Source organism: Perca fluviatilis, chromosome 5 (assembly GCF_010015445.1).
Source record: "Perca fluviatilis chromosome 5, GENO_Pfluv_1.0, whole genome shotgun sequence".
Taxonomy (NCBI): Eukaryota; Metazoa; Chordata; class Actinopteri; order Perciformes; family Percidae; genus Perca; species Perca fluviatilis.
In genome coordinates this window covers 12,342,510-12,368,748 of record NC_053116.1, presented here as the reverse complement: position 1 = coordinate 12,368,748, position 26,239 = coordinate 12,342,510, and the positions used below count along the sequence as shown (strand labels likewise).

At 41.2% G+C, this 26,239-nt stretch overlaps 2 protein-coding genes and 1 long non-coding RNA gene across 3 annotated transcripts; 1 reads left to right on the top strand and 2 right to left on the bottom strand.

Annotated features, from left to right (window-relative positions):
- Positions 1–40: 40 nt before the first annotated feature.
- Positions 41–17,322, top strand: LOC120558423. The gene is made up of 3 exons (XR_005639120.1): positions 41–127; positions 2,435–2,494; positions 17,015–17,322. It is a non-coding gene; the product is annotated as an uncharacterized LOC120558423 (long non-coding RNA).
- On the bottom strand, positions 4,845–17,116 carry opn7d (opsin 7, group member d). Its single transcript, XM_039799416.1, has 6 exons — positions 17,006–17,116; positions 10,034–10,124; positions 8,410–8,572; positions 7,437–7,564; positions 6,956–7,290; positions 4,845–6,645 (listed from the first exon to the last, which is right to left on the bottom strand). The coding sequence occupies exons 2-6, from the start codon at positions 10,122–10,124 to the stop codon at positions 6,163–6,165; spliced, it is 1,200 nt and encodes a 399-aa protein (XP_039655350.1). The 5' UTR covers positions 17,006–17,116; the 3' UTR covers positions 4,845–6,162.
- A 4,178-nt stretch (positions 17,323–21,500) lies between the features above and the next one.
- On the bottom strand, positions 21,501–25,430 carry emilin3a (elastin microfibril interfacer 3a). The gene is made up of 5 exons (XM_039799407.1): positions 25,251–25,430; positions 24,931–25,050; positions 24,380–24,804; positions 24,158–24,259; positions 21,501–23,913 (listed from the first exon to the last, which is right to left on the bottom strand). Exons 1-5 carry the CDS (start codon positions 25,400–25,402, stop codon positions 21,959–21,961), a joined length of 2,754 nt encoding a protein of 917 aa, XP_039655341.1. The 5' UTR covers positions 25,403–25,430; the 3' UTR covers positions 21,501–21,958.
- Positions 25,431–26,239: the final 809 nt, after the last annotated feature.

Below are 26,239 nucleotides of genomic sequence, written 5' to 3'. Positions count from 1 at the left end.
ATCTTGCCAAAATTGGTAATTTAAAAGTTTAGTCAGTCCTGTAAGATGCAGTAACAAAAACAATTCAGCTAGAGGCTATACATTCACATAGCGAGATGTGCTCAAACTGCTTCAGAGAAACACAGAGGTCAGTGTGACTCCATTGTTTTAAGCTAACGTTAACCATAACCATAACATTTTTTAAAAGTAATTGTCAAATTAGTGGTGTTTGTTAGAAGCAGCATAATTAAGTGAGTTAATTTGGTCATTTCCAAGGCTCTCGATCTTCAGCAATTTTTTACTCAAAACATTTTGACCGATCACCGTAGGAAAAGCACAGGCGTAAATAATGAAATGAATAATGTCTGAATTCCATTTTAGCTCACTGTCACTTACTCTCACTGGGACACTTGAATACAACAGAGCCATCAGTGTTAGGAGTATATAGCCCATTTTGGTGTCACTCCAAATTGGTCTACTATTCTAGGATTAGAATATTATGGTATGCCAAATCCACATTGGAGCGCCATCTTTAAAACGGTTTTGTCTTAGGTCTTAAATTCTGACAGCTGCTCTCATATTTTGCCAGATACAAAAAGAATAAATATTTGCTAAAATGATCACCATGTTGTGTGAATACCACTAGATTTGATAATTTGTGAAAGTTTAAATTCACACGTGTGCAGTCAATCATACATGCATGTAAAGTGGTAAGCCAGGATATGGTTTGTAGTTCATGCAATATGTACACAGTTTTTCATAATTTAACATTCCAAATATATTTGGCAGTGCCAAAAAAATAATTTAATGCCATTTTTGGTTTACTGAATAGTGGAGAAAGGACAGGTCTGAGGGTGCAGCAGTGACATTTGGGCTGTCACTTTAAAAGTCTTGCAACCTGCAGAAGTTTTCAATTATCCTGGTGTGGCGAGGAGTGGAATATTTTAAATATATAAATACTGGGAGGGGAAACTAAAGACAACCAAGGGGAGGAAACTTAGGACAGACACCACCTGGGGGACTTTCACCCCAGAATATGAAAACCAAATTCTAATAAGGACATAGGTTCAAAAGTGATAAGGCAGAGACCGTAGGTAAAACAGAACAGATGTTTTTATTAACAAAAATGATCTAAAAAAGAAGAAAACTATAACAATACTAAAAAAAATGCAATGAAATGCATATAATGAACTCCAATCAGTGGGCTGGGGCTTCAGTGTGGGCAGACTACTGGGAAGGATACCCCGTCTCCCTAGTCTGGGAGGCAACAGTACAAACACTACAACAAAACATGCACGAAAAGAGTCCCAGTGCCTACTTGCATGCAACAGGAGCGAGGTTCCAACACTGTGCCTAGCCACCCACCTGAGGACACCCAGGCCACACCAAAAAAGCAAGGGACAAAAGAAAGGCACTCCTGAAACAATCAAAAATTAACAAAAACCAACAACCCCATTGGTAACTAAACAATCTCAGAACATATACTCAAGCAAAACAACAGAAATATATTCAAAGTAAACAAACTTAATAAACTAAAGAAAAGAAACGGCAAACTGAACAAAAAGTAAAGCAGAACAGCAACAGGTGAACCTAAAACACAAAAAGGCACATGTTAGTTGGGGGGACAACTTTAAATCACCAGGAAAGACTAAAAATGGGGACCCTGCTCACCATCTTCAGCAGACAACCGCCACCAGGGACCAGCAAAACACTAAACTGACCCAGCTGAGGGCTTTTATACTGCACCTGGGCAGAGGGAGGAGCTAAGGGAGGAGTTTTGCTGGACTACCGGAGTTGCGTTCACAACACCTCACTGTGGTTCACTACACCGGCATAATTGTAGATTTATTCAAACATAAATCAGCCTATACATAAAAAATACCTAGGCGATTTAGTAGTTTGGCTGATAGTTGTTCCTGATGTTTTTTCATTTGAATGCAGTAGAGGGCGGCATTGGATACAGCAAGGCCACCTGAACACACTGACACATGCAGACCTGTAGCAACAGTAGGAAGAAACGACCTGTGCATTGCTATCACAATGAGTTTGAATCTAAATTTCACCTCTTATCACACTGTTATGTAATTGAACTATAGAAAAGGCAATCAAATAAAACCCAATACAAAAGGCTTGCAAAACAATTACAATGATATAACAGTGAAAAAGAAAATCAAAAGATCAGAAAATCCTCACAATTGAGGAGCTGAAATGAAGAAATGTAAAAATGACTTAATACATCAGTAACTATTATGATTAGTTACTGATTTTTTTTCTTCTTCTGTTGATCAGTTGTCTAATCGTTTCAGCTCTACATTATTGGAACTCCCAAGTACATGCAGCATACTAAAAACCACTAGTATGGGTGTTTGGTAAATTAAGCCCGGATTAGTTAATTATAGGTTTGATTATTTATTTCAGTGCACAGTCATAACCAGCTACATTTTGATTAATGCAGGAGGGTGTTGATGTCAAGATGGAACCTGTCAGACGGGACTGTGGATTTCTCAGCCAAGAGGTAGGATGAAGAAGCCTAAACACTCTTTCTTTCTCTCTCTCCTTCTCTCAAACATACTTAGTACAAAAGTTGACCTCAAGTCACCACCGAGGCAGCGATGTCTGGCCGAGAATTATTAACATGCCGAGATAAAAAAAAAAAATTGTGTTAACTGGTGCCCCGGGTAGTGTGGCTGCACAAGAACAGCTGGTATGGTAGGCCATGGTCTGAATTTCAAGAGAGCGAGTGAGATAAAGGATGAAGTTGTGCAGTACAATGTTTTGGATCTTTCACTCTTTAAACTCCACAGTCATTGTCTGTGAAGCAACTCTTAATTGAAGCTTTTATTTTGTGTGCTGGGTAATTTCTCATTTCATCTGTAATGGCAAAAACGTGTATGGGATTATATTTATAATTGTGTTACTGTAACTGTGGAATGCCCATCTCTCTTAAAGGCTCACATAGTCCAAAATGAAGAGTCTCACACATAAAAAGTCACAGTAATCAAAGGAAATCACCTGGAAAACACACCTGGAAGTGTGTGTGTGTGTGTGTGTGTGTGTGTGTGTGTGTGTGTGTGTGTGTGTGTGTGTCTGTCTGTCTGTCTGTGCACCATATCAGTTATTTTTTCTTTAAATTCCTTTTCCTTTTCAATATTATATGTTGAGTGCAAATAAAAAGCTCAGGATCTCTCTATTTTATTTTACACAGGGAAAAAATGACTTTGCATCTGAGTAGTCTATACTTTATGCATATTTGCTCAGGCTCCCTGCTGGCATTGGAGTTTTCATTTCCATTTTAATTCCAGTTCAGGTCAGCTCTGATAGAAGTAGATCTCTTCAGCAGATAATACACTATATAGATATCAGTGTTTTTCCTGGCTCAGATAGAAAGGGCCTTTGGGGGGTGCCTACCCATAAGCATTATTGGTCCGCGTACAGAAAGGCAATCTGAAAGGAGTCTGTGTTACCTTATTTGACGAAAATCTATGCGTCAAAAATTCCTCTAAGCAGGAAAAATCCTGGATATACACATTTCTGTTTTGTATATCTCAGATTTAAACTCTCTTTCTTATATTTGCTTTTGAATGCACATTCTCTTCATAGGGTTGGCAACCCCCCAGCTGTAGCTTTGCTGTCATCATGATTTTGGTCAGTGTGCTCAAAAATACTCCTCCAAAAATGCTGCCTTAGTACTAGTAGCAAACAAAGATGTGACTAAAATGTTCAACTCCCTAAGAGAGTCCCTTCACAGATTATTCTTGTCCAATCTACCAAGTTTAGCATTGATTTTAACTCTTAATGAATGACACGGCTGTAGCTGCCAGACAGATTTTTCTGTTAATGTAGACACATAATTGGATGAATGGATGGATGGACAATTTTGCAGCTATTTAAGCTAATTACTCAAAGTTAAGTAATAGGAAACATACTGTTTTCTTTTTCTTTTTTCTTTTTTTTAGACACTTGACATTGACACGTTCTCCTAAAATGTAGGTATTATTTGCAATACATATGCATATTTGGTTGTGTTATCTTAATCCTTCAGTCACAGTGTCTTGTGAAACACTAAAGCGTTTGCCTCAAAAGTGAGAGGAGATCTGGAAATGTTGCACACCAACCCAGGAATTTTAAACAGAGAGCTCATCAAGGTACTGCCAATAATGTTAATACACTCCTTTGTAGAAAATTAGATTGGTAGGGAATTTGAACCCGGTGTGCCCTCGGATTAATAATTAGTGTTAATGTCTCCAAAGCAACACTTCGCTCACAGATAATTAAAATGAGGGAAAACTCAAGTCACGTAGGTTTTATTTTTAGAACAGACAAATGGTTGGAAATAAAAGATGTCCTTCAAAAGTTTCTCATTTTAATAACCCTTTTACCCTCTTTTACCATTCCCCTCAGTCTGAAAAGATCATATCAAAGGATTTTGAACAATCTGAGGTAGGGCTGGGCGATATCAAATATCACGATATTTTTGACCAAATAACTCTATCGATACCGCAACGATATTGTAGTGTTGACTATTGGTGCTTTCACAAAATAATTACACAATGAGATTTTTGATAAATAATCATCAGTAATGTGGATATAATGACTAAGTGGGTAAAGGCAAATAATAGAACAGTTAGAACAGTCTGGTAAGTTCAGAAAATGACATCACTTTACTGTAATGCAGCCTTTAAAACCAGGAAAAGACAACACTTATGCTATATTACAATATTACAATATCCAAAATCTAAGACAATATCTAGTCTCATATCACGATATCGATATAATATGGATATATTGCCCAGCTCTAATCTGAGGCCTGGCTTTATGTGAGACAACGACAAGTTCCTGTTTCTCCAAAATAATCGGACAACAACGATTATTCAATGTTTTTATTTCTTTAGTAAATTAAGCTGCACAAGAATTGGTTTTGATCAACACATACAGTTTGCTTCGCTTTATATGCTCACATAAAGACATTAAACACAGTACAGGGACAGTAGAATTAAATATAGCAAAGTGATGTGTGTACGATCAGACGTGGTTATTAATTGATTCAAATCAAAAGAGATTTATTTTAATTGATGGCTTATTCATTTATTTATTTTACAGTAAATAGGCATACATAATATGCGTTAGAGATGATAGACACTTCTGTGTTTGCACCTCTGTTAATGTGTGATATTCAAAAACATAATTAAGAAAATATTTAAATCGTCAATTAGGATATTAGAGGTGTCCCACAACAACAAGAGTTAAGGAATCCTCTAAGAAAAAAGGGTGGGTGGTTGTCACTAATTTAAAATTCTGAATAATATCTGTCAAAATGAATGCTTACATATGAGGTGAAATTGACCTTTCTGTCAGCGTCCAAATTAGAGTTTTAAGGTTTACAGTGTGCAAAGTCATTTTTGCCTGTTTCATCCTGCAGTCTACAGTAGGAGAATGACAGGCATCAAATACCTCTTTGAAGGCTTGAATTGGCTGCTACAGAAAACGGCATCTGTCATTTTGGGTTGCGTATCCCTTTAACATCTTCCCCACCCAGGTGTCAGCAAACATGCAACACTTGAGACAGAAAACAGAGCTTGATCTTAATTGGTAACATACTAACGTTAGTTAGTCTTGCTATCACAGGAAGGACCATACACAATTTCTTCATCTCTTTCTACATCCTCATTTTACATATCTCTTTTTGTGTTTTGTTGCGCCTGCCAGATATTTAACATGGCTTATCCTGACATTATGCATACGATGATGAGCTGCTTTGAAATGTCACACATTTGCCTAATTAACCTGGAAGCCACCAAGAGTTGGATCTGCTCCTGCAAAACCCAGTTTAATAACTGCATATTAGAATGAGACCGGAAACAGGCGGACACAGATGTAGACATTGAAACATTACATGCATACATTTCTGTGGCAAATCTTCAGTGATGAAGTTAATGCTGATTTTGAATCTCACAATGAATTTTGAACTTCACAATGAAAGGGCCATTCATGAGTGACTTTCAGGAAGGATGCCATTGCCCTGCAAGCCTGTGATGTTGCTATTCTATCAAGTCTTGGCGACACACTCTTACTATAACTTGTGCAGGCCCTTTGTTGTTTTGTTGTCCATGCCTGGTGTTCTCTCTTGTCTTTGTGAGCTTATGTCTGGTCTTGTTTGCTTCATGAAAGAAGGAGGTTGTACCACTAGAGAAAATCAGCCTGTGGTTTCGTAGAGAGCTGGCTAACTGTCACCTCTGTGTAGCTGGAACCTGTCAGGACGCAGGCAGTCCTTTGGGGTGCGGTCAAATGACAGGGGGCTGCAGTCTCAGTGCAGTGCAGACACGCCCCATAGCTCTCCTGCTGTCCATTTGAGAAACGCATGGAGATGTTCATGTCCGTGTTGCGCTGCGAGGTCAACCCGAAACGTTCTTTCGGTTCGGACCGGGGGCTTCCCCTGTAGATCCTCTGTCGTAACATAGACGTGTCTCTGTAGAGACACTCGCGGAAGTTTGGCTTGCACAGCAGGTAGACCATAGGGTTGTAGATAGTGGAAGACTTGGCCAACACGGCGGCGAGTGCGAATGCATTAGCAGGAACCCGTGTGGCGTCTCCAAAAGCAGCCCACATGGCCACCGCAGCATATGGAGTCCAGGCACCCAGGAAGCCTACACATACTGCTACTGACAGCTAGGGAGAAGAAACACATGCAGACCCTCGTACAGAGATACACATACGACAAAAACATCACATGCAGACAATTTTTTGTTTGTTTCATACCAGTGGAAAAGTAAACCAATATCTATTCCATCCCATTATTAATGATTGCACAGACACACAGATAGCTACGTATGGGAAGATTCTACAAAGATAAAGCAAGTAATCAGCAAAGCATTTTTATAACCTCTAAATAATTTACTGTCTCACATCCTGCTCAAATCCTGTCAACTGTTAAACCTGAAGTCAGTCATGCTGAGGTGACACACTCATATCCTCTGACCTTGACAATGAGAGCGTGTGCATTGGTGGTCTTGGTCTGTTGTGACACATGCTGCTGGATGGCCTGGCGTGACCCTCGCACTGTCAGCAGAATGAAAGTGTAGGAGAGGAAGATGATGGTGCAGGGCAGTGCATAGCAAAAGACGAAAAGGCAGACAATGTAAGACAAAGCCGAAAGCTCGTGGTTGGGTGCATGCCAGTCAATGCAGCAGGCTGTGCCATAAGGTTCGGGGCCGTAATGTCCCCACTGTGCCAAGGGCCCTACAGCAAACACAGACGCGTAACACCACACTCCGACGACCAGGAGGCGGGCGTGTGACGAGGAGAACTTGTTACCTGATCAGACAGGAGATACAAAAAAAATGCTTTGCAGTTATTTGTGGTCATTTGTTTTCCTTAAACGTCATGCTGTTCAGCTTTGTGATCAAATGTGTTATGGTTGGCAACATCATGCTCGTCAGTTTAGTTTATTATCCCCTCACCATGGCTGGGGAAGCAGACTTTAAGGCAGCACACTAAGGAGAGGGCTGTGAGGTTGGTCAAGCTGCATAGACCAAACAGTACTCCGCACATTGCATAGATCTGACAGACGATTTCTCCAAACAGCCACCTGTGTCCACAGGAAAGGAAAAGGAACAAAGGGAAATGTGATGGAGACTAGGGCTGCAACTAACAATCATTTTCATTATCAGGTAATCTGCTGATTATTTTCCTGATTAATCGATTTATTGTTTGGTCTATACAATATTAGGAAATAGTGATTTACCCTATTTTGCACGGGACTAGAATTACCTGGGGACCTCTAGTCATTAGCAATAATTGCAGAGGTCGTCTGTGATCTTTAATCTTTAATCTTTAAAATTGAGGTTAATCAGGGGGATAAGTAAGTCAAAAGTTGCAAAGAAACTCCCGCACACTGTCTAACTTGTTTCTTTGCAACTTTTGAAAGTCTTTTCAAAAATGTAAATGTCTTAACATGAATCCAACAAATTATTAGCAAATATAAATCAGCCTATTTGTGAAAAAAACTAATTGATGATAGGCTTACTGGCGTATGGGTAAGGTAGTCACTGAGGTAGATATCCACAAATCCAGTTAATCCTAAGGAATCACTGTGTAAAAACATGATTTATAAAATCATACCAACAATTATTTTAATAGCTTAGTATTCTATAAAAAGGTATTTTAGGCTTTAGGCTGCCCGAACGTTATTGTAGGCCCATTTTAATATGCAACTTAATTGTATGCAATATATGTAGTAGGGGGTCCTTGATCCGTCTCTCTTTCAGTTAAGAGGTCTTGGCTTAAAAAACATTGAAGACCCCTGACGTAAATCATCAATTTGTTATCGAAACAGTTGCCATTTACAGTCAACTAATTGTTAACTGAGAAATGAATTGGATGTTTCTGGAGATGGGAGAAATAAAATAAAGATAAGAGGGGGATGTGAGATACCTGTGTGTCAAAGATGATGGTATCGCCAGTGGGAATAAAGAGAGCGTCATCCCAAGGTCACTGACGGAAAGATTGATGATGAAGAACTCAGCTGGCTTCAGGGTCGACCGCTTGTGATATGCAACAAGCAGCAGAGTGCAGTTGCCCATGAGGGACAGTATACCTGTAAAACAAAAAGAGTTGTGCACCTGTAGGGATTTGTCATGCGTAGGGCTGTCTACCAAATTGGAATTTGACTTTTTAGGCACCGACTGAATTGCCTCTATAGTATTGAGTATCGAAAAATGCCTTGTCATTCAATACCAGGTTTCAATACCTAAGGAGTAAATCTCATCACAGTCCTTCCAGAAAAATGCAGAGTTTTTTTGTGATTGTTGCGGGCGAAAATCCTTGATTATGCAGCACATTTTCTTAAAAAATGCGATGGAATATGCGGGATATTTATGCAATTTTATGCTGCGTTCCAGGCAACCCGTAACTCGTGTTTTCACAACCTTCTACCAGTGAAAGTGCCCTGGAACGGCAGTCAAACCCGTAACATACTACCCGTGAACTCGTACCAGATCGTTGTACTCCCAGTTACAGTTTTTGACGTCACACACACATAAACAACAATGGCGACCTCGTTGATGCTGTACAGACGCCGTTTATTAACAGTGATAAGGAGAAATAAATAGACATAAATAGGCAACGTAAAGTAACTAGATAGCTAACGTCAACGTTATGTAGCCGCTAGGTAGAAGGGTTTGTGGTGACTTTGCCTGGAATGCTACCAACTCGTGAGTCGTGACTTGAAGTCGTAACTTACGCGTTAAAAACTGTGTCTGGAACGCAGCATTATGCGATGAAATTGCGGGAACTTGCAAAAATTGCGGTTTGATGAAAAAGAGAAAAAAAAGTGAGTCCCCCAACACCCTGCTTTTCGATGATGTTCAAGTCGCGTAATTACGTCACTTCATAACGTTCCCATGGCAACAGGGGAAAATGGCTGCTCTTGTGTGAAGTAAACGCAAGATTTTTCAACTTTCTGCTAAGATATATGTAACTTTTTTGCCACGAAAATGCGGAGATTATGAAATCATGCAAGCCCCGCCTATTTTTCGCGGAAATCGGCAATTTATGCGGCGAAAATGCGGCGTATTTGAAAAAATGCGGCCCCTGCATAAATAGGCGGACTTTGGCTGATTATGCATTGAATTATGCAATTGCATAATCACGTTTTTCTGGAGGGACTGTCATCAACGTCAGTGAGCCAATAAGCATGCAGCATGCTTCTACGGTACCAAGATCTAATAATGCTGGTCATTGGCTGTTTAGCGTTACACGTTGTAGAGGTATACAGGAAACTCTATGTTACGCACAGAGACAGGGCTCACGTAGTAGGAGCGTAAAAATAAAAAAATAAAGAGTTGTGCCGTAGTGTGTAATGTTGTAATTTCTTGTTGTTAAAATGAATTTTATAAAATTGGTATCGGAAAGAAAAGAAGAGGTATCGTTCAGGAACCGTTATCAAAGTCACGGTATTGGTATCGAACATTTTTGAACGATACCCAGCCCTACTTGTGCGTGCATGGAGTCAGCGACAGATCAACACAGTAGAGATTAGCTTTTTCTGTGGACTTACAAAAGACGCTGTAGAGTGAACCCATGAGGATGTCCTGCTCCTCGGAGATGCTGGAGTTAAACACAACAGATGTGTCTGAAGCATTTCCCATCTAAAATGCCGTAAACATTAGGACACACAAGTTAATTGTGAAAACTGCAATCGTTGAAGAATTCACTCCACTGATGTTGTCGGCCTGGCTGAAAAACACTTTAAAGGGTGCAAACGTTGTTAAAAGAGTGTTCAATTACAGTAGCAAAAGATATTTCCTCACTGCATGGTTGAAACCATCAACTCTCCAGCTTTTTTCTCAATGCATGTAAAATGCTATCTCTTGTATGCCGTGCAAGCTGTGCTCTCTTACTGTCTTTGTTGCACATTACTTACAGCCTAAAGCTGTAGAAATAGATGAAAAGCTTATTTTATTAGAAAATAATCTTTTTATTATTTTTTTTATAAAAAAAAAACGAGGACAATTCATATTAAATAGAAAAATACAAAGCAGGATTGACAGATGCTACGAATTGGAAAGACTGTTTCTTTCAGGATTTACAACAGAAGTATGAGATGAGAGATTTAGAGCTTGAGAACAAAACGATTAAGACAACATGCGCTCAAATTTGATGGAAAAAAGGTGATACAAGCACACACACATGCAAATGCGATACAGACACAAGAAGTGATAGAATAGAAACATAATGAGCAGAGGTAAGAGATGTTCATTCTGCCACGGGTACTGAAGAATTTCTGAGAGCTGATAAAGTCAGCTAATAGATTGTTAGAAGAATCTTAATAGTATATGCTGTCAGCATCAGTTGAAGTGCGTCAGAAGTACTCATGCCCTTTGTTATGAGCCAGACACGAAACCAAGGCAATCCGTATCTTCTTGGCCAGCGATCTGTAAACAGGAGCATGATTGCTATTCAGTACGTCACTTTGCTAGATAGAAGAATGAAAAATGATGCGGGAACCCGGGAGGAAAGCACCCTGCAGGGACAAATGTAGTGCAATACCTGGAGTGCTGTCAAAAGTAATGCAGAGGCAACTTAGGCAATCACACAGGATAAAGACTAAGGCCTCATTATGATGCCAGTCAGCACACCAGTCAATGACAAAATGTCCAGTCAGTCTGAGCTGAGGAAGAGTAAGTAGTTCGGACCAGTTTTAGTGCTACTCAAATCCAAGAACTCCACTGTCATGTCAGCACAATGAACGATTCTGTTAGCAAGAAAACATATTCATTATCACATGTGCTTAAGCCCAGGACACTCAGTTGCCAGTTTATTAGGTACACCTATATTAGAGTGAGGATCGGGCCGCATTTTTCTGTCCGAGCCCGGTCCGCGTCCGACAGAGCAGTAACCGAACCTGGCCCGAGCCCGACAGGCATTAAGATATTTATGTCCGAGCCCGACTTAGTTACAATCTCGTTTTTTTCTCATACTAATGACACATTTGTGTGGAAAGCCCGCTTTTATTAAGCAACTGTAGGAAGGCATTCGGAAATGTCAACAGATGAGCGCATCAGCGCACACGGGGCAACAAGCGCACGTTAACACAAGCGCGCACCTACATAATAAGCTTCTTTAAATTTAAAATGTTCAATGCCTTATCGTGCTGATGTGATCGAGCCCGACCCGAACGCGAACATAATTTCTAACTATCTGTCCGAACCCGGCCCGGCTCGGGTATCCATCCTCTAGAGATAGGCTACAACTATGTCTAATACAACACTCTGCAATAATAACATAATAATAATTGATTACATTTTGGAGGCTGTAGTTTGTGATGCTATTGCTCTCCATTGTTGTTTCTGGTATTTAGTCTACAGTTTTTGATATAAATGGGGTGTACAAAAATGATATAAACACCTGTAAGTATAGTCTGGATAATCGGCAGATGTTTCGGCGCTGCCGGTTGTTCCGGTGACGCGGGTTGCCGTTGTCTAACTCGGTTCTCTACAGGAAGCAACAACAAACTTCAAGCTACACGCTGAAAATATCAAGTTTAAAAAAAAAAAGAAAAAAAGAAAGAATTTTGATCGTGCAATAAGGCAGACCTGCTTGGTTCTCTCTGGTAATGATTGTAAAGATTTACAGATAATAAGTTAACAGCATTTACTATCTAACTGGGATGTTTTAGGACAGATTGGCGGGGGTTGCTATGGACAAAATACATGTGACATTGGTAAGAGCAAAATACCACTAGTGTACCTTTATTTAACCATGTATACAGCTAATTTAAATAGCTCACGTTTACTGTACTGTAAGAACAATTCCTTCCCGAGACCATTTTGCAGAGCCATCGTCTCTGGGTCCAGAGTTTGCCCCCAAGAAGACCATTTTACCCCCCTCCAAGACGATTGTAATTGGTTTAAAGAAATGCAAACAACCCAGAGCGTTTTTTTTTTCTCTTATCCTGGACAATGTTTGTGTGGTGTAGCCAGAACTTACTCCGCAGCGCTGTGGAGATACGTCTGACTACTGTCAGTGTAAAGTTATACAATTAAACAACACCACAAGCTGCAGCCTCCAAATGAGCAACTGAGTTCATAGCAATAGCATATTCTGTATTCCTAAATATCAATATCAGTAACTATTTTACTCGATAGCACAGTCAATGCCTCCTTATCAGCCCTGTTTGTTTCTGTCACAACAGACGATACAATTTAGAAGACAATTTGTGGGTGCTGCGGGATACCTGTCCTACAAGTTCAGCTTCAGAATTAAACTTCACATGCTATACTGCATAATCTAGGCAAGCTCTTGGACAGAAGCCGTCACGCCTGGAAGATTTAAAGCTTGCATTAATCAAAAAAACTTTTGCACAGATCAGAGTGCGCGGATGCTTCTCTCCCAAGTGTGCTCGTCTTTAAGCTCTAGCGCCTCCACCAAGCCTGCGTGAGCAGTATTCCGCCAGATTATTTAAAAACGGCATTATTTAGAAAGCACTTGACTTGAATCTGTATTGCTTAATTTAACAAACGAACGCCTTGAAGAACACAGACACTGAGCTGAGCTGAACTCTGTATCTGAGCATGTTTATGTAACCAGAGGAACAAAACCAAGACGACCCTTAGCCATATGAGTGTGAAAGCTAGAGGGAGGAGGTAGGCCGAAAGAGAGCTTAACCAGCAGAACTGTGCCTTTGGTCCACTGTGACAGAATGAGTATTTTGAGACTGGCTGAGCTGTGACACTACTGTTATCATGTCACTGAGCCTGGCTGGATAACTCTTCTGTTCAGCTGTGATTAATTGGAGCAGGGACATTGACCTCCAGATGAGATGGAGGGGGTAAAGCATATACTGCCTGCTGACCTGGCTTATGTACTCCATTGTTTTATTTTCAATGCAGATTTACACCTCATCCCCCTCTACCCTGACCCATTTGCCCATGCTTTCTGTCTCTGTGGAGATATTTTGACTGTGTAATTTACTAAGGAAGACATTTAAATTGATCTATCTGCAGTTTCTCTGCAGCATGTCATCAAAATTGTGAGACTGATGTAATGCCACGGAAACTAAGACTGTCACTCATAACATTTAAATAGATGTGGTCAGAGGAAATAAGCAGCCATTATGAGCAAAAAATCCATAATAATCTTTCAGCATATTGTAATTCAAGTGGTCTGAGAGAAAACTAGACTTCAGCAGCTCCTCTTTGGATCTGTTTTCAGGCTTCAGAATATGTATCCATCACAGGAGATTTAGGCCAATAACAGGTCATTTTAGAGAGACAGAGCGTTCCTATTGGCTGTTCAGTGCATGCATTGCCAGTGCGAAAGAGAGGGGAGAGGGATAGCAGCAGGAAGTGGTCTCAGTCTACTTGAAATCATAGACAGTATATAATGGACCAACAGACCCCGTTGCTCTGGACGGAGACCAGTGAAGGCTATTAGAAGCACTTTTCCGGTGATGGCCAGCTTTACTGCGCAGCCTCCAACTGAGAGAATGTGACGTGAGCAACGTGTCTGAAAGTTGGAAGTCTTCTGGTAGCTGCGCCAAGAGAAATCTCAATCATTCCCAATCTTACAGAGACAGAGAGTGTAGGTATATGTAAGGAGATAACATAGGCACAGGCTAATTATTGCTAACGAAAATGCCCAGTTAACATTAGTAATTAATCCTAAACAGCTCATATAAGCCAAACTGCCTGCAAGCTTATCCTGTACTATACGGTAATTCCTCTACTATGTGACACAATCGTTAGCCTATTTTTACAAAAACGTCTGCTACGGAGCCATAACGTGAGGTACAAGGTAATGGAGCCTTTTATACATTGTCGTGTTTCTTTAGAAATAAACTTCCGGACAAATAGAGTCTCTAAACGCTTCAGATGTAAAGTTATTCGCAGTCAAGTGACGTAAAAAAAAAATGGCGGTCAGCGGAATGCTAACAGGAGGTGATGGCCAGGTAGCAACAAAATGGCGCCATAGATGGCTCGAGTTCTGAAGCGAAGCTTACCCCCTTGCTTGAAATTCATTTTTTTCCTGCCTGTAGCTTTAACAGCTGACAGGCATTTTAGGATGTCCACATGCATGAGCTCATGAGCGGTGGCTGCCAGTGGGCTAGTTCAATTTTTGACCTGTGTTTAAATCTGACCCTTATGAAACCTTTAGCATATAACTCCTTTTTTTTCTGTTAAAAACATGCTAGCAAAGTCTTAAGATTAGTCTAGCTACAAACTGAAGTGTATGTAGAACATGTTTCAATTATCTTTAATATTTTTTGCTTACTTTACTTAGCTGTTTGTTTGCAACATGCAGCTCTTTTGACCAAGTGAAAACAAGTGTAAAAGCTTGTTTTGTAGTTAGATATAAATTATAAATTACAGTTGGATATACATTTCCACATTAGGGCTAATGATGATTCTTTATTATCCATTAATCTGCTGAATTTCTCTATTAGTCGTTAAGTCTCTAAAATTTCAGAACATAGTGAAACATTCTTATCACACATTTCCAGAGCACAAAGTGACATCTTCGGATTGCTTGTTTTGGATTTTTGCTTGGAAAATGACTGAAACGATTAACAAAATAGTTGCGGCTTAATTTTCTTTCGATCGGCTAATTGACTAATCATTGCAGCTGTACTCCAAATTTTTGCGTGCAAAGCAAACTATTTGTATCATAAATATTTTTACAGTTGTGATTCATTGTATTGTGCAATATTTCAAAGCAACAGACATACAGTGTGCTGTGCAACACATCCCCTGAGGGCCATGTGTGACCTTTGGTGAGATTGAAGTGCACTGTATTCACCCTCATTGTGTGTAACTGCCTCCTTGTTTGAGAGTGACTGACAGTGACAAGTGAATGCCACACAGTCACAGTACAATATTTACACTGTGGTTCAGCAGCATGACAAAGAGTGGTTTGGGGCAACTCTTTCAAACGTTGCAGGAAATGCAGTGACATATCTTATGTAATGACCGTGGAGAATGATCACGTGATAAATGCCGAAACGTTCAGGTAAAACTGAATTATTTGAGTCGCACACAGTTCACTCACATTTTTCTTTTGTTTTCTTGCTTTTCTTGTACAATATTCTTTAGCATGTGGCTTTGGCTTGTAGCAAATTGTGATCTGAACTTAACAGTCAATGCTATAGATTTGTTGATAATTTCCTACAAATAAACTATTTACAATATCAACTTTAAAGTAGAGAGGAGGACTAAAAACTATTTGTAATTGCTGTCTTTTTGCATTGTTTTTTTTTTTTAGCCAGTGGGATAGGAGCAAGTAAAATAAAAATGGGGGGATAAAGGAGGATTTCATCGTAGGACAGTGGTGGCACTTATGTGGTTTCAGAGATGCGGGGACTCTTATCTATCCGACTGGTACAGAGATAATTTGTCATTAACGTTCTTATGCAAACAATACAAACATATATATTTTCATAACCTGCTCAATAAACAGAAATCAGATTAGCATGTTTAAAATGCCATCGAGTATCTTTAATGTTAATGGGGCTTTAAGAGGTTTGTTCTCTCGTTAACTCTGAGTCTCCGATCTCCATGCCTATCAGAAGGAAAGCAGCCGCAAAGAATGCAAAATAAATAAGTCGTATCATCATTCTTCTACCACCACTGCTTCCCCTTCATGACACAAACATGTTACATAAGCTCAGTCTGATTTAGTGTGGGAAAGCAAACATCCTTGTGCCAGTGATGGGTAATTGTCTTGCCTCAGACAGCTTTTTTATTATTTATTTGTCTCCAGTTGGAAGGTTATTCACTTTGTTATATCATGTTGTATCCAACAGAAAGACATCGTACTCTGGCATTGTGATCGATCACTGTCAACACATATTCCCTTCTGACGTGAAGCTAGAGTCACAAACCAATGAATCGTCCTTCACATAGCTGTGCAGGTAATAACAGTAGGCAGCTCATGCGTTCAGACACACATGTCCATCAAAATACTGTGTGGCAAGCAGCCTGAGATCAACTCGACAGGATGTCTTATATACGGTCAGTAATGCGACTGACTACGACTTTGACTAAAAGATAGGGAAAGCAGTCTTTTTTGTTTATTACAGAGGGATGATCGGTGACCTCATCGCTAATCCTGCCTGATATCCCACAAATTAGCTGTGATGTCTGTCTTCATTTAATCAGCATTAAAGCCAGCACTATCCGTTTTCACTTCCTTGAGATGGTATTTGAACCTTGCCTGGATGTCCATCAGAAAACACCCCTTTAACACAACCAGATGTTATCATTTTAGAGGGCGACTTGTAAGATGAACAACCTCTGCGAGTGAGAATAAAGACTACCAGACCTTTGCACAGAAAATACAAGTAAAGAAAGAGAAAACAACAGAATAAATATGTTTTTGAGAGTGATGTCAGCTGCAAGCAACCATTCAAAACAACATCAGCAAAATTTGGAAGATGAAACATATGCGTCATCATTAACGATCTCGCTTTTGGTCTAATATTCTTTGCATTACCCTGGAAACCAAAAAGACACTCGACCACTGTGCTTCTTACCTTCCATAGAGGAATGGCTTGTCCTCAGTTAAACTCATGGAGGCCAGGTGGAGAGCAGGACACAAGGGAGAGGAGCTTGGCCAGCCACCGACAAGGAGACAGTGAGGAGGCACGAACAGACAGACAGACAGACAGACAGACAGAGAGGAGCAATGGAAGGGTCTGATTAAGGTATCCTCCTCCTCTTCAATGACACATACTTGCACACATCGAGCCAGCTGGCCACACACTCACTCTCTCATACAGAATATGCACTCATCGTCATTGTGGAGATGCACCGAGCCCCACTGATGTAGAACGAAAAGCCCACAGTGACAGCAGGCCAGCCAAAAAAAAAGAGAGAGAGAGAAAAAAAAAAAAGAGAAAAGGGGAAAGAAAGAAAAAAGAGAGAAGAGAAGGGAGAAAAGAAAGAGAAGAAAGGGATCAGCATTATACTGGCAAGCTCTGAGTGTCACTGATGATTTAAAGTACCACTCCCCACCACATTTCCTCTATCCGTCACTGCTTTCCCGCTATACTAAACACTTTTTTTTTTCACACATATGAATCATATATTTGAATTAGTCACACTGTTTCCCCTAAGATTTTGGAAATCTTCCAAATTGATACAGTAAAAATGCTTGATTTTGAGTCAGTAGTCAGAGTTGTCCTTAATTGAAATTTGTGTCAATGTTTTTTTTTTTCCTGCAAGCCAAAATCAAAGAATAAAGTAATTTCCCTCACAATTTAGTGGGATTTCTAAATGTATAAGGGACTAAGGTAACATGTTTATACTTCCTGTGAATATAATCAAATTAATTTCTATATATGTGCATATATATATATATATGTATGTATGTGTGTGTGTGTATGTATGTGTGTATGTGTATATTTATGTTTTGTTAACACCTTGTTATAAAAACAGGACATAGTCACTTGTGCATCCTGGGGCTGTTTCAATGCATTTACCATAAAGGTCAGAATACGGGTTCAAGCCAACTTCAGCAGCAGCTGGTTTGACCACAGAGACGCGAGAGACTGCTAGCCTTATACTCCGTCAGCTCCTGTGCTTCTCTGGTGGTCCAGAGGCAGCTTTTGCATCGTCTCTGCCACCAGGTTGATGATCTTCCTCTCTTTAAAAGAAACACGGCGGCCCTGCCTGTGGGAGAGAAAACGCGCTGTTGTAACAATGTCGAGATAGATTTGGATCTTATTTAACATTTGAATGATTTTCTCTCTGAATATAAAATAGAGAATATTAATATTGCAGGATGTGCTTTGTGAAGCTATAATATAAGAGCTAAAAGTCAGAACTTCTTATCGTGTGACTACGATATTAAACAGCTTTTGACCATCTTTCATCATGGTCCTAATTTTTCACAGTGAATAAATAGAGCTGCATGAATAGTTTATAATTGTGTTCAGTGAATGCCAATTGCTGCTGGTAATAATAATGATCATGTTGGTATGCATTGAGAATAACAAAGCGTTTGATGCATAATTTGCAATTGGAACTAGATTATTTACAGTAGGTGATTGTGCCTTCAGACAGATTTCCAGCCAACCAGACCCTAGCCGGGCCACTCGCAGGCGTGTATCCCGTACGTGGTGGGTTTCAGACGATGACTGACAACGTGCACTTTACGCAAAGTACTGGATGGTGACATTTTTGGCTTGCACACCCTCAAGAATCTAAAATGAATGTGACAGCCACTTAACAGCCAATTTACTGGTCACACAGTAAAAGCAGTCCTAGTAGGGAGCATTCCAACTACACCTGAAGCACTGTGTCATCCTACTTTATCGCACGCACCCATGCAGTTTGTCTGAAGTAGTGCCGCTCCCAGACTGACAGTCATGGAAAGCTGCTTAAGGGAGTGTGGGTTCGCTCGCTAAGCCGTGCCGAGGCTGCAGGGCTGTCAGAAAGCTGTAAAGAGCAGTGCTGTAAATTCATGTTTCACCGTCAGTTTTGTCCAGACTGAAATGTCTCAACATCTACTGGATGGCTTGCAGCGCTCTAGAAGGTACTCCGATCTTTCAGTAAAAGCAGCAATACAGTGTAAACATTCTCTGTTACAAGTAAAAGTCCTGCATTCAAAGTCCTGCTTCAATTCGTCCTCCAGCTGCGAAAATACTTTTCATACCAGTAATTGTCTTTGCTTGTTTTTGTAAGGGAGTGACATAGTTTCAAGAGTTTCAAAGAACAGAAAAGAGTGGTACATTTGATTGAACTAAAACCAATTGAAAAGTAATTGCTTGCGCATACTGTACATAGGTTTGCTAATTTAGATTTTCTTAGTCACTTAAAGGAGCTGAATTCAGCACATAAATATACCAGCAAACAAATATTTGCTATGTAAAGATATAGTGGAGTTACGACATTTCCTGAGCTTAGAATGAAGTCACACTCCCTCTATGTGTGTTGTAATTTGAGTTTCTCTGTTCTTTCTTTCCATAGCCGGTCCGGCCACACATGCATGTGAGTACCTTGTTGTTCTGTATCAGATGTACATCCATCTGATGTACATATGATACATTTTTAAGTCCAGAGATGTACAGTACTTATGTGTACCTTTGTTTACTTCCTACTCATAAAATCTTAATGTTTATGGAAGATCTTTGCTCCATAGGCATAAATTAATTTCCCCTCTGCTATCCTACTTTCTCTTAATCTACCCTTCACTTTGAGGACTGAGCCAAGTTGTAGTTTAGGCACTTAACTCTGGCTATAATCCATCTGAGTGTCACAGCAAAGACATAAGGAAGTGTTTTGACAAGGACTCAGTATTTCAACTTCTTGACACAACATAAGCTAGTTAAGGAAATAGGTGCCACATTAACATAGTATCCCTTTTAAGTCATTCATGATGCTAAATTTCACAATGTTTTGTGAGCGTAGTACAACTTTTTACCTTGTTTTGTACAGAGGACAAAAGCTCCAGTACAGCTTTACACAGCTTTACTGCTTCTTAAAAAATGTCAAATCCTGGGGCTTATTACTGAGAATCTCTGAGTCCTTAATTTGAGGTAACCCTCTCGTGTTTGAGCCAAATTGAATCCACCCTGTCTGCTGTCTGGCAATCACTATAATGAGGACACAACCTCTTCTCTCACCTTAAGCATCTACAGAGGACATTATATAGGATGATTCATGTTTTAGACCACTGCAGCCCTCTGTTTACTCAAATATCCTTTGTCCTCTGTCTTTGTGCCAGCGTTGCCTATTGAGATTTGGCTGCATGCCTTAGCCAGTGACAGTTTGAGTTTTGTGCAGGGAGCATAACTCCGAATCGGATCCACGAATGAGCAGCGAAGAGAATCTAGAGTCAGAGGAGACAAATTCACCAGAGCCCTCCAACTGCCCTTTCTGTCCAAGTGTCAACTTGGAAACAAACAAGATTAATGAGTTGCTGTCTGAGCTTGTGCGAGGTGTGAGCTTAATGGAGGCATAGGAGGAATACTGAAAAGAAATGAGAAGACCCAAATAATGATAGAGATAGAACGGAAAAGTAGTGAGGCAATGTGGTGTAGCAGAGAGAGAACGCTTTATTTTTCTTTGTATGGGTTTATAGACAGTACCGTTATTTCTCTTTCTTGGCATTAATGTTTATCTTTACACTTTAAGAAATGGAAGAAAAGTAGTCTGTGGGTTGTGTGTGAAAAGTTGCTTCTGGAAGCAGTGTAATATGTGTGTGTGTGTGTGTGTGTGTGTGTGTGTGTGTGTGTGTGTGTGTGTGTGTGTGTGTGTGTGTGTATGAGAGAGAGTTATTATTTACCACATACGTCTTGGTTAAGGGTTAAAACTGTTTTCACACAGTAGTGGGCTTATCTCCCACACAGCTGTCATTTGTCTATAGGGGAACTGGAACCAACAGGCGAGGGTTTTAAGCAAGGTCACCTATCGCTCTATTGTAACGTCCAATGAGAACTGTGTTCAGAAGCTGGGCTGGTAGTGAGAGAGAGAGAGAGAGAGAGAGAGAGAGAGAGAGAGAGAGAGAGAGAGAGAGAGAGAATATGAAATAGGCTAGGCTGCACTGAAGTCCTCCTCGTCTCTTTGTATCACCTTGGCAAAAATGATAATTTGTAATTTTCCTCTGGCAGCAAGTCCCAGCTGTCCCCGTGAACTTAATTTTTGGACAGGAGACCATCATTTATATGCTGCATGAAGATGGCTTTAGTCAAGTCTCCCTAGTCCCCAGCAGTCACCAGTATTAATGCTTCTCTATTGCCCTCTTGTGGTTCCCCACTTCTCTGCATCAGCACTGCTCACCTCTAAAGTGAAACATGACTAGTTTCTGTATTCTCTGAGATCCTGACTAGTTTTAAATTTAAGGTGAGACAATACCTTAACATACATACAACACCTCTTGTGTGACACATCTGTTAACCAAGAAAACACAAATAGTAAAGAAACGTGTTTATTGAATTGTTGGTATTGATAAACCTTGAAATTAAACTATGTGGTTTGAAATGCTAACATTTTATGCAAGAATACAATCAAAATAGAAAGGGAGGTTCAAGAACTGAAATCATATAAAAACATATTTCGTATACTTCTAGTCTAGACATAAGAAAAATCAATACAAAAACTTAAACTTGTAAACATTGGTAAACAACCGTTACATACAATAATTTCTATGTAAGCTCTACAGAAACCTACAGAAAGCTCTACAGTTGTTTTTCTCTTCCTCAATCTCTGATGCTCTAAATAAAGGTCCATTAAAACAAAGATTTCATTTTAGCACCTTCGTGATTCAATTTCACGTGTCTGTGTTATTAATACAGTTGGAATTAGCTGCCATTTTTGTTTTCAATTTATAATGTAAGCTAACTAAACCCATTATTTCAGTGCAGGTTCAAAACCATTGTATTTTTTTCAGATAATAAGATGAGGTTTAGTAGACCCCTACTAAACCTGCAGAGTATTTCCCCTCTTTCATTCATTTTTTAAAAGTATTGTCCATATGAACTAAACTAATTCAAAGTGAAGGTGTCCCCTCGTCTCAGCTCTGGCTCCAAACTCTGTTGTGTTGGCTCTACCTGGGAAGTGCAGTTTCTGAGTCCGCCTCTCAGCTCCGACAGCTGCTGAGCATGGCTGGAGAGAGTCCCATTGACTTGCACGAGAAGCCCATTCGATTGTCTCTCCAGCTCCTCCCTGATTTTCTCCAGGTCCTCTGCCAAGTTATTCAGGCCCTTACACTGGTCCTCCACACTGGTAACACGCCCTCCAACCTCAGTTACCTCTTTCTGGACCCCCATAGCTGTGCTCCGGCAGCCCCGGACCTCATCGGCTAGTCGTCTCTTCATCTCCTGCAGCTCACCTTTAACTCGGATCAGTCTGCGCTCACCTGCCCCGAGCATGGAAGCCTGATGCCCAACCAGCTGCACCACGCCCTTCATCTGCTGGGCCAGACGAGCCTCTCTCTCATGCCAGGAGCTGTTGGCTTGACCCACCTGGTGGACCATTGTCCCCAGAGAATCCTGGAGGCCTTTGAGGGTGTGGTTGACTGAGCGGACATTGAACTTAAGGATTGTGAGCTCTCCCTGGATGGGATACTCTCCCTCTGCTTGTTTCTGCTGGTCCCTGAGGGTCAGACGACTCAGGATGTTCTGCAGTGTTACGTTGAGGCTATTTAATTGGTCACTTTGCATGTTTAGTGCCTCCTTCACATTCTGCTGCTCTGCCAGGTTAGCACTTGGCACAGCAGAGTCTCCCAGGAAAGCAGATGGGTTTTGAGGTGAGGAACAGGAAGAGGAGCAGAGAATCTCAAGGTTGCTCAGGTGCTTCTGCACTCTGTCCACATCCACTTCTAGTCTCCCTCGGAGAGATTCCAGCTCTGTCTCCAGAGTGGGAACAGCATGACCCTCCAGCAGTGCAGGGGCAGTGACATTACCCAGCTCCTCTAAAGCCGTCAGTAAACGGTCTTCCAGATCCCTCATTTTACCCTCCATTCTGGCCTCCATGCCCTGTCCTGTCTCATTTGAGTCTGTGACACTCCTCCTTCTTCCAGACTCCTCACTTTTAATCTGCCCAGTCAGGTTGAGCTTGGCCTCTACATACCCCAGACGCCCCTCCAGCATTCCCTCTATGTGGTCCTTGTGTCCACCCAGCTCCACTCTCAGGTGCCCCTGGGACTGGTTGAGGCCTGCCACTGATGTTTCCAGCATGTGCACCCTTTCAACCAGTCCACTCAGTCTACCAGAGCAGCTCTCTGTAGCCTTTAAACCATGGATCTGTGCCTTGAGGTTTCTCAGCTCTGTTCTTAAGTGTGTGTTACTTACCTCAAGAGCATCCTCCATCTGCTCCTGCCTCTGACTTTTCTCCCTCTCACACTGACCACCCAAATGCCCAGCTTTCTCCTTGCATCGGCCCTCTGCACTCTCTACACGTTCCTCGAACCCACCAAGAATTTCTGTCCTGGCTGCACTCAGCTTGGCATCCATCAAGTTCTCCATAGCTTTCTGGGCATTTTCCCCAAGATTGCCATTGGAGTCTGATACCAACCCTGTTCTATTCAACGTCTTCTTCAGTGCTTCATCATGTCCCGTCACTGTTGCTTTGAGTTCCTGTAGCTCTGTTGTTTTGGCTTGCAGCTCTGTCCTGAGCTCCTCGACCCTTCCATTCAGTTCTGTAAGGCCTGGAAACACGTGTCTGCCATCTAGACCCTCTGTCTCAGGGTCTCCCCCAGGAATCTCTACAAACCCTACAGTGGATGGACCAGATGCTACAACTGGAGCAGGAACAGGACCAGGGGCAGCAGAGAGCAGAGCTGACAGCATCCTGTTGGCGTCCTCTCTCAGCGAGGCTCGTAGACTATCTTCCAGTCCATTCACAGTTCCCCTCAGGATCTCCAGACCCTGGTTTAGACGTCGCACATCCTCCTCCATTCGATATATTCGCTCCTCTGTCTCGCTGTCTAGAGCTGGGCCTAAAGAGAGAAAGGAAAGTTGTTAACATTGGGACAAACCTAATACACTGTGCTTTGTGCTTTGGTGTTATTGCAGTTTCAATTCAGTTCAAAATAATGATAAATTAGTATTTCAGAGCCCAATGTGACTCTAAAAAGTGTGACTATGCTCCATTTTGTCACTACCCAGTGTGAACACACTAGATAGTCAATCCCAGTTAGAATTAGTATTTAGTTTGGAATTAGGACACACCTATGGTCTCACCCTGGGGCTGGTCACCACCAGAGGGAGGATGATGGATTTCCTCTGGTATATGTTCCTCAGGTCCTTGGCTATGCTCATGTTCTTGGTCATGCTCTGTGTGATGTGGTTCCTGGTGCTCTGTGTGATGTGGTTCCTGGTGATCTGTGTGATGTGGTTCCTGGTGCTCCGTTTGATGTGGTTCCTGGTACTCTGTTTGATGTGGTTCCTGGTGCTCTGTTTGATGTGGTTCCTGGTGCTCTGGCATTGGCTCTGGCTCAGACGGATAAGGCTCGAAGGAGGTGTCTGGGTAGGAGGAGGTTCTCGGAGGCCCAAAGTGGCCCATTTGGTAAGAGTTAAAACTGCCGGTGGAAGGTCCTTTGGGTTGACTCCATGGGTTGGCCTTCACAAAAGTGTTAATAGGTGGGCCCTTGAACATGGGACCCTTGAACATGGGACCTTTGTACTGTGGACCCTTGAACTGTGGCCCCTTTAATTGTGGGCCTTTCATTGGTGGGCCCTTGAATGGTGGCATCATTTTCATAGGGTGTTGGTAAACTGGATGTCCCTCCATACAGCCATAACCAGAATACCCGGGGCAACAACGCCATTCCAGCTCTGTGACGGTTTTATGTGCCACCTTGTAGATTGGTTTGTACATCAGATGATACCTGAGGGGAACAACCAACCATCAGTCAGAAACGTACACTTCACTGCGGAATTTTGTACCCTGAGGTCATGTGAATTTATTTATTTTTTAAATATCAACTTGACATAGTAAGCACTTGTTTACTCACTGAAGAGTTGGACATTTTTGACCCCAGGAACACTTGTTGTACTCAGCTTTGACATATGGGGCTGCCCCATCCTGCAGGGTGAAGGACACTGTCTTTTCAACCACATAGGCACAGTGGTTCCTTTGAGAGAGGAGATAAAAGATGACAGGATAGAGGTGGGACACATAAATATGATTTTCTAGTTGGCTTTAAAAATACAAGTTTTTGTCACTCAAAGCTAAATGTAAATTAAGATCTTAAGTGATGTAGACTTGATTCTTCAGAGCACGAGAGAGAGAGAGATAGAGAGAGAGAGAGAGAGAGAGAGAGAGAGAACTTACTTGTGTCTGCTGGTGGGTTTCCCTTGGTCATGGTGTTGACTATACCCAGATTTATACTGGTTAAACTGGAGTGGTCTGTAGAACTTGGTTTCGACTGGTGACAAAAATAGAGTCACGAAAACAAAAGGACTCACAGCCATCACAAAATGCATCCTTGAATATCCACGTGTTAAAAGTAAAAAGCTTAGTTAAAGGAGTCTTCAAACTGAGGTAAAGGTTATCTCACAAAAAAGTATTCCTCTGTCAAGGGCAAGTAAAACCCTAAATATTCCACTCCATCCACATGAAATGGAAATTTTTGAAGTGTCAGGCCTCTGACAAAACAATACTGTATATCTCAAAACACACAAACTCAGAAAAAAAGGCTACAAAATTGACATCAGAAAAAGAGGTCTCTGCGGTACAACCTTTTTTCTTGCTGTGCTATAAAGCCGAATGCCACCCTGTGAATGTTGACCCTGCTGCTGGCTGTGGGTGTGGTGGACTCTGTTAGAGTGACAACAGTCCACTGTGAGTTTGGTGGACTACAGACGCCATTAATAGGGCCCCACTGGCACCATCTGCATATCTCCTCCCTCTTAACCTCCTCAAAGTAACACCAGAGTGACACTGGAGGAGGGAAGAGAGCCCTCGCCTTCACAGTTAGCGTTATTCCTCTGGTATTCTGTAGTACTCAACTTTATAGAAAATCCAGTTTTCCTTACATCTACATCTAGTTTGAAGGCTGCTTTCTGCCAATCAGGGCAGAGGCTGAATTCCCATGAGCTGTTTTCCCATGGTGACATCACGACACACCAGAGGGGAAATAGCACATCACATCCAGAGTGTACAACACCAGGCCTTGTCCCAAAATAGGCAGTTTTTCTTTTTAACATTTTAGGGTAATAGCGGAAATAAATAATAATCCAAGATGACAGGTGGATGTAGTCAGCCATTATTTATTTGTTCTTTAGAGTATGAAGAAGACTTGGCCTGTATTGTGTATAGTG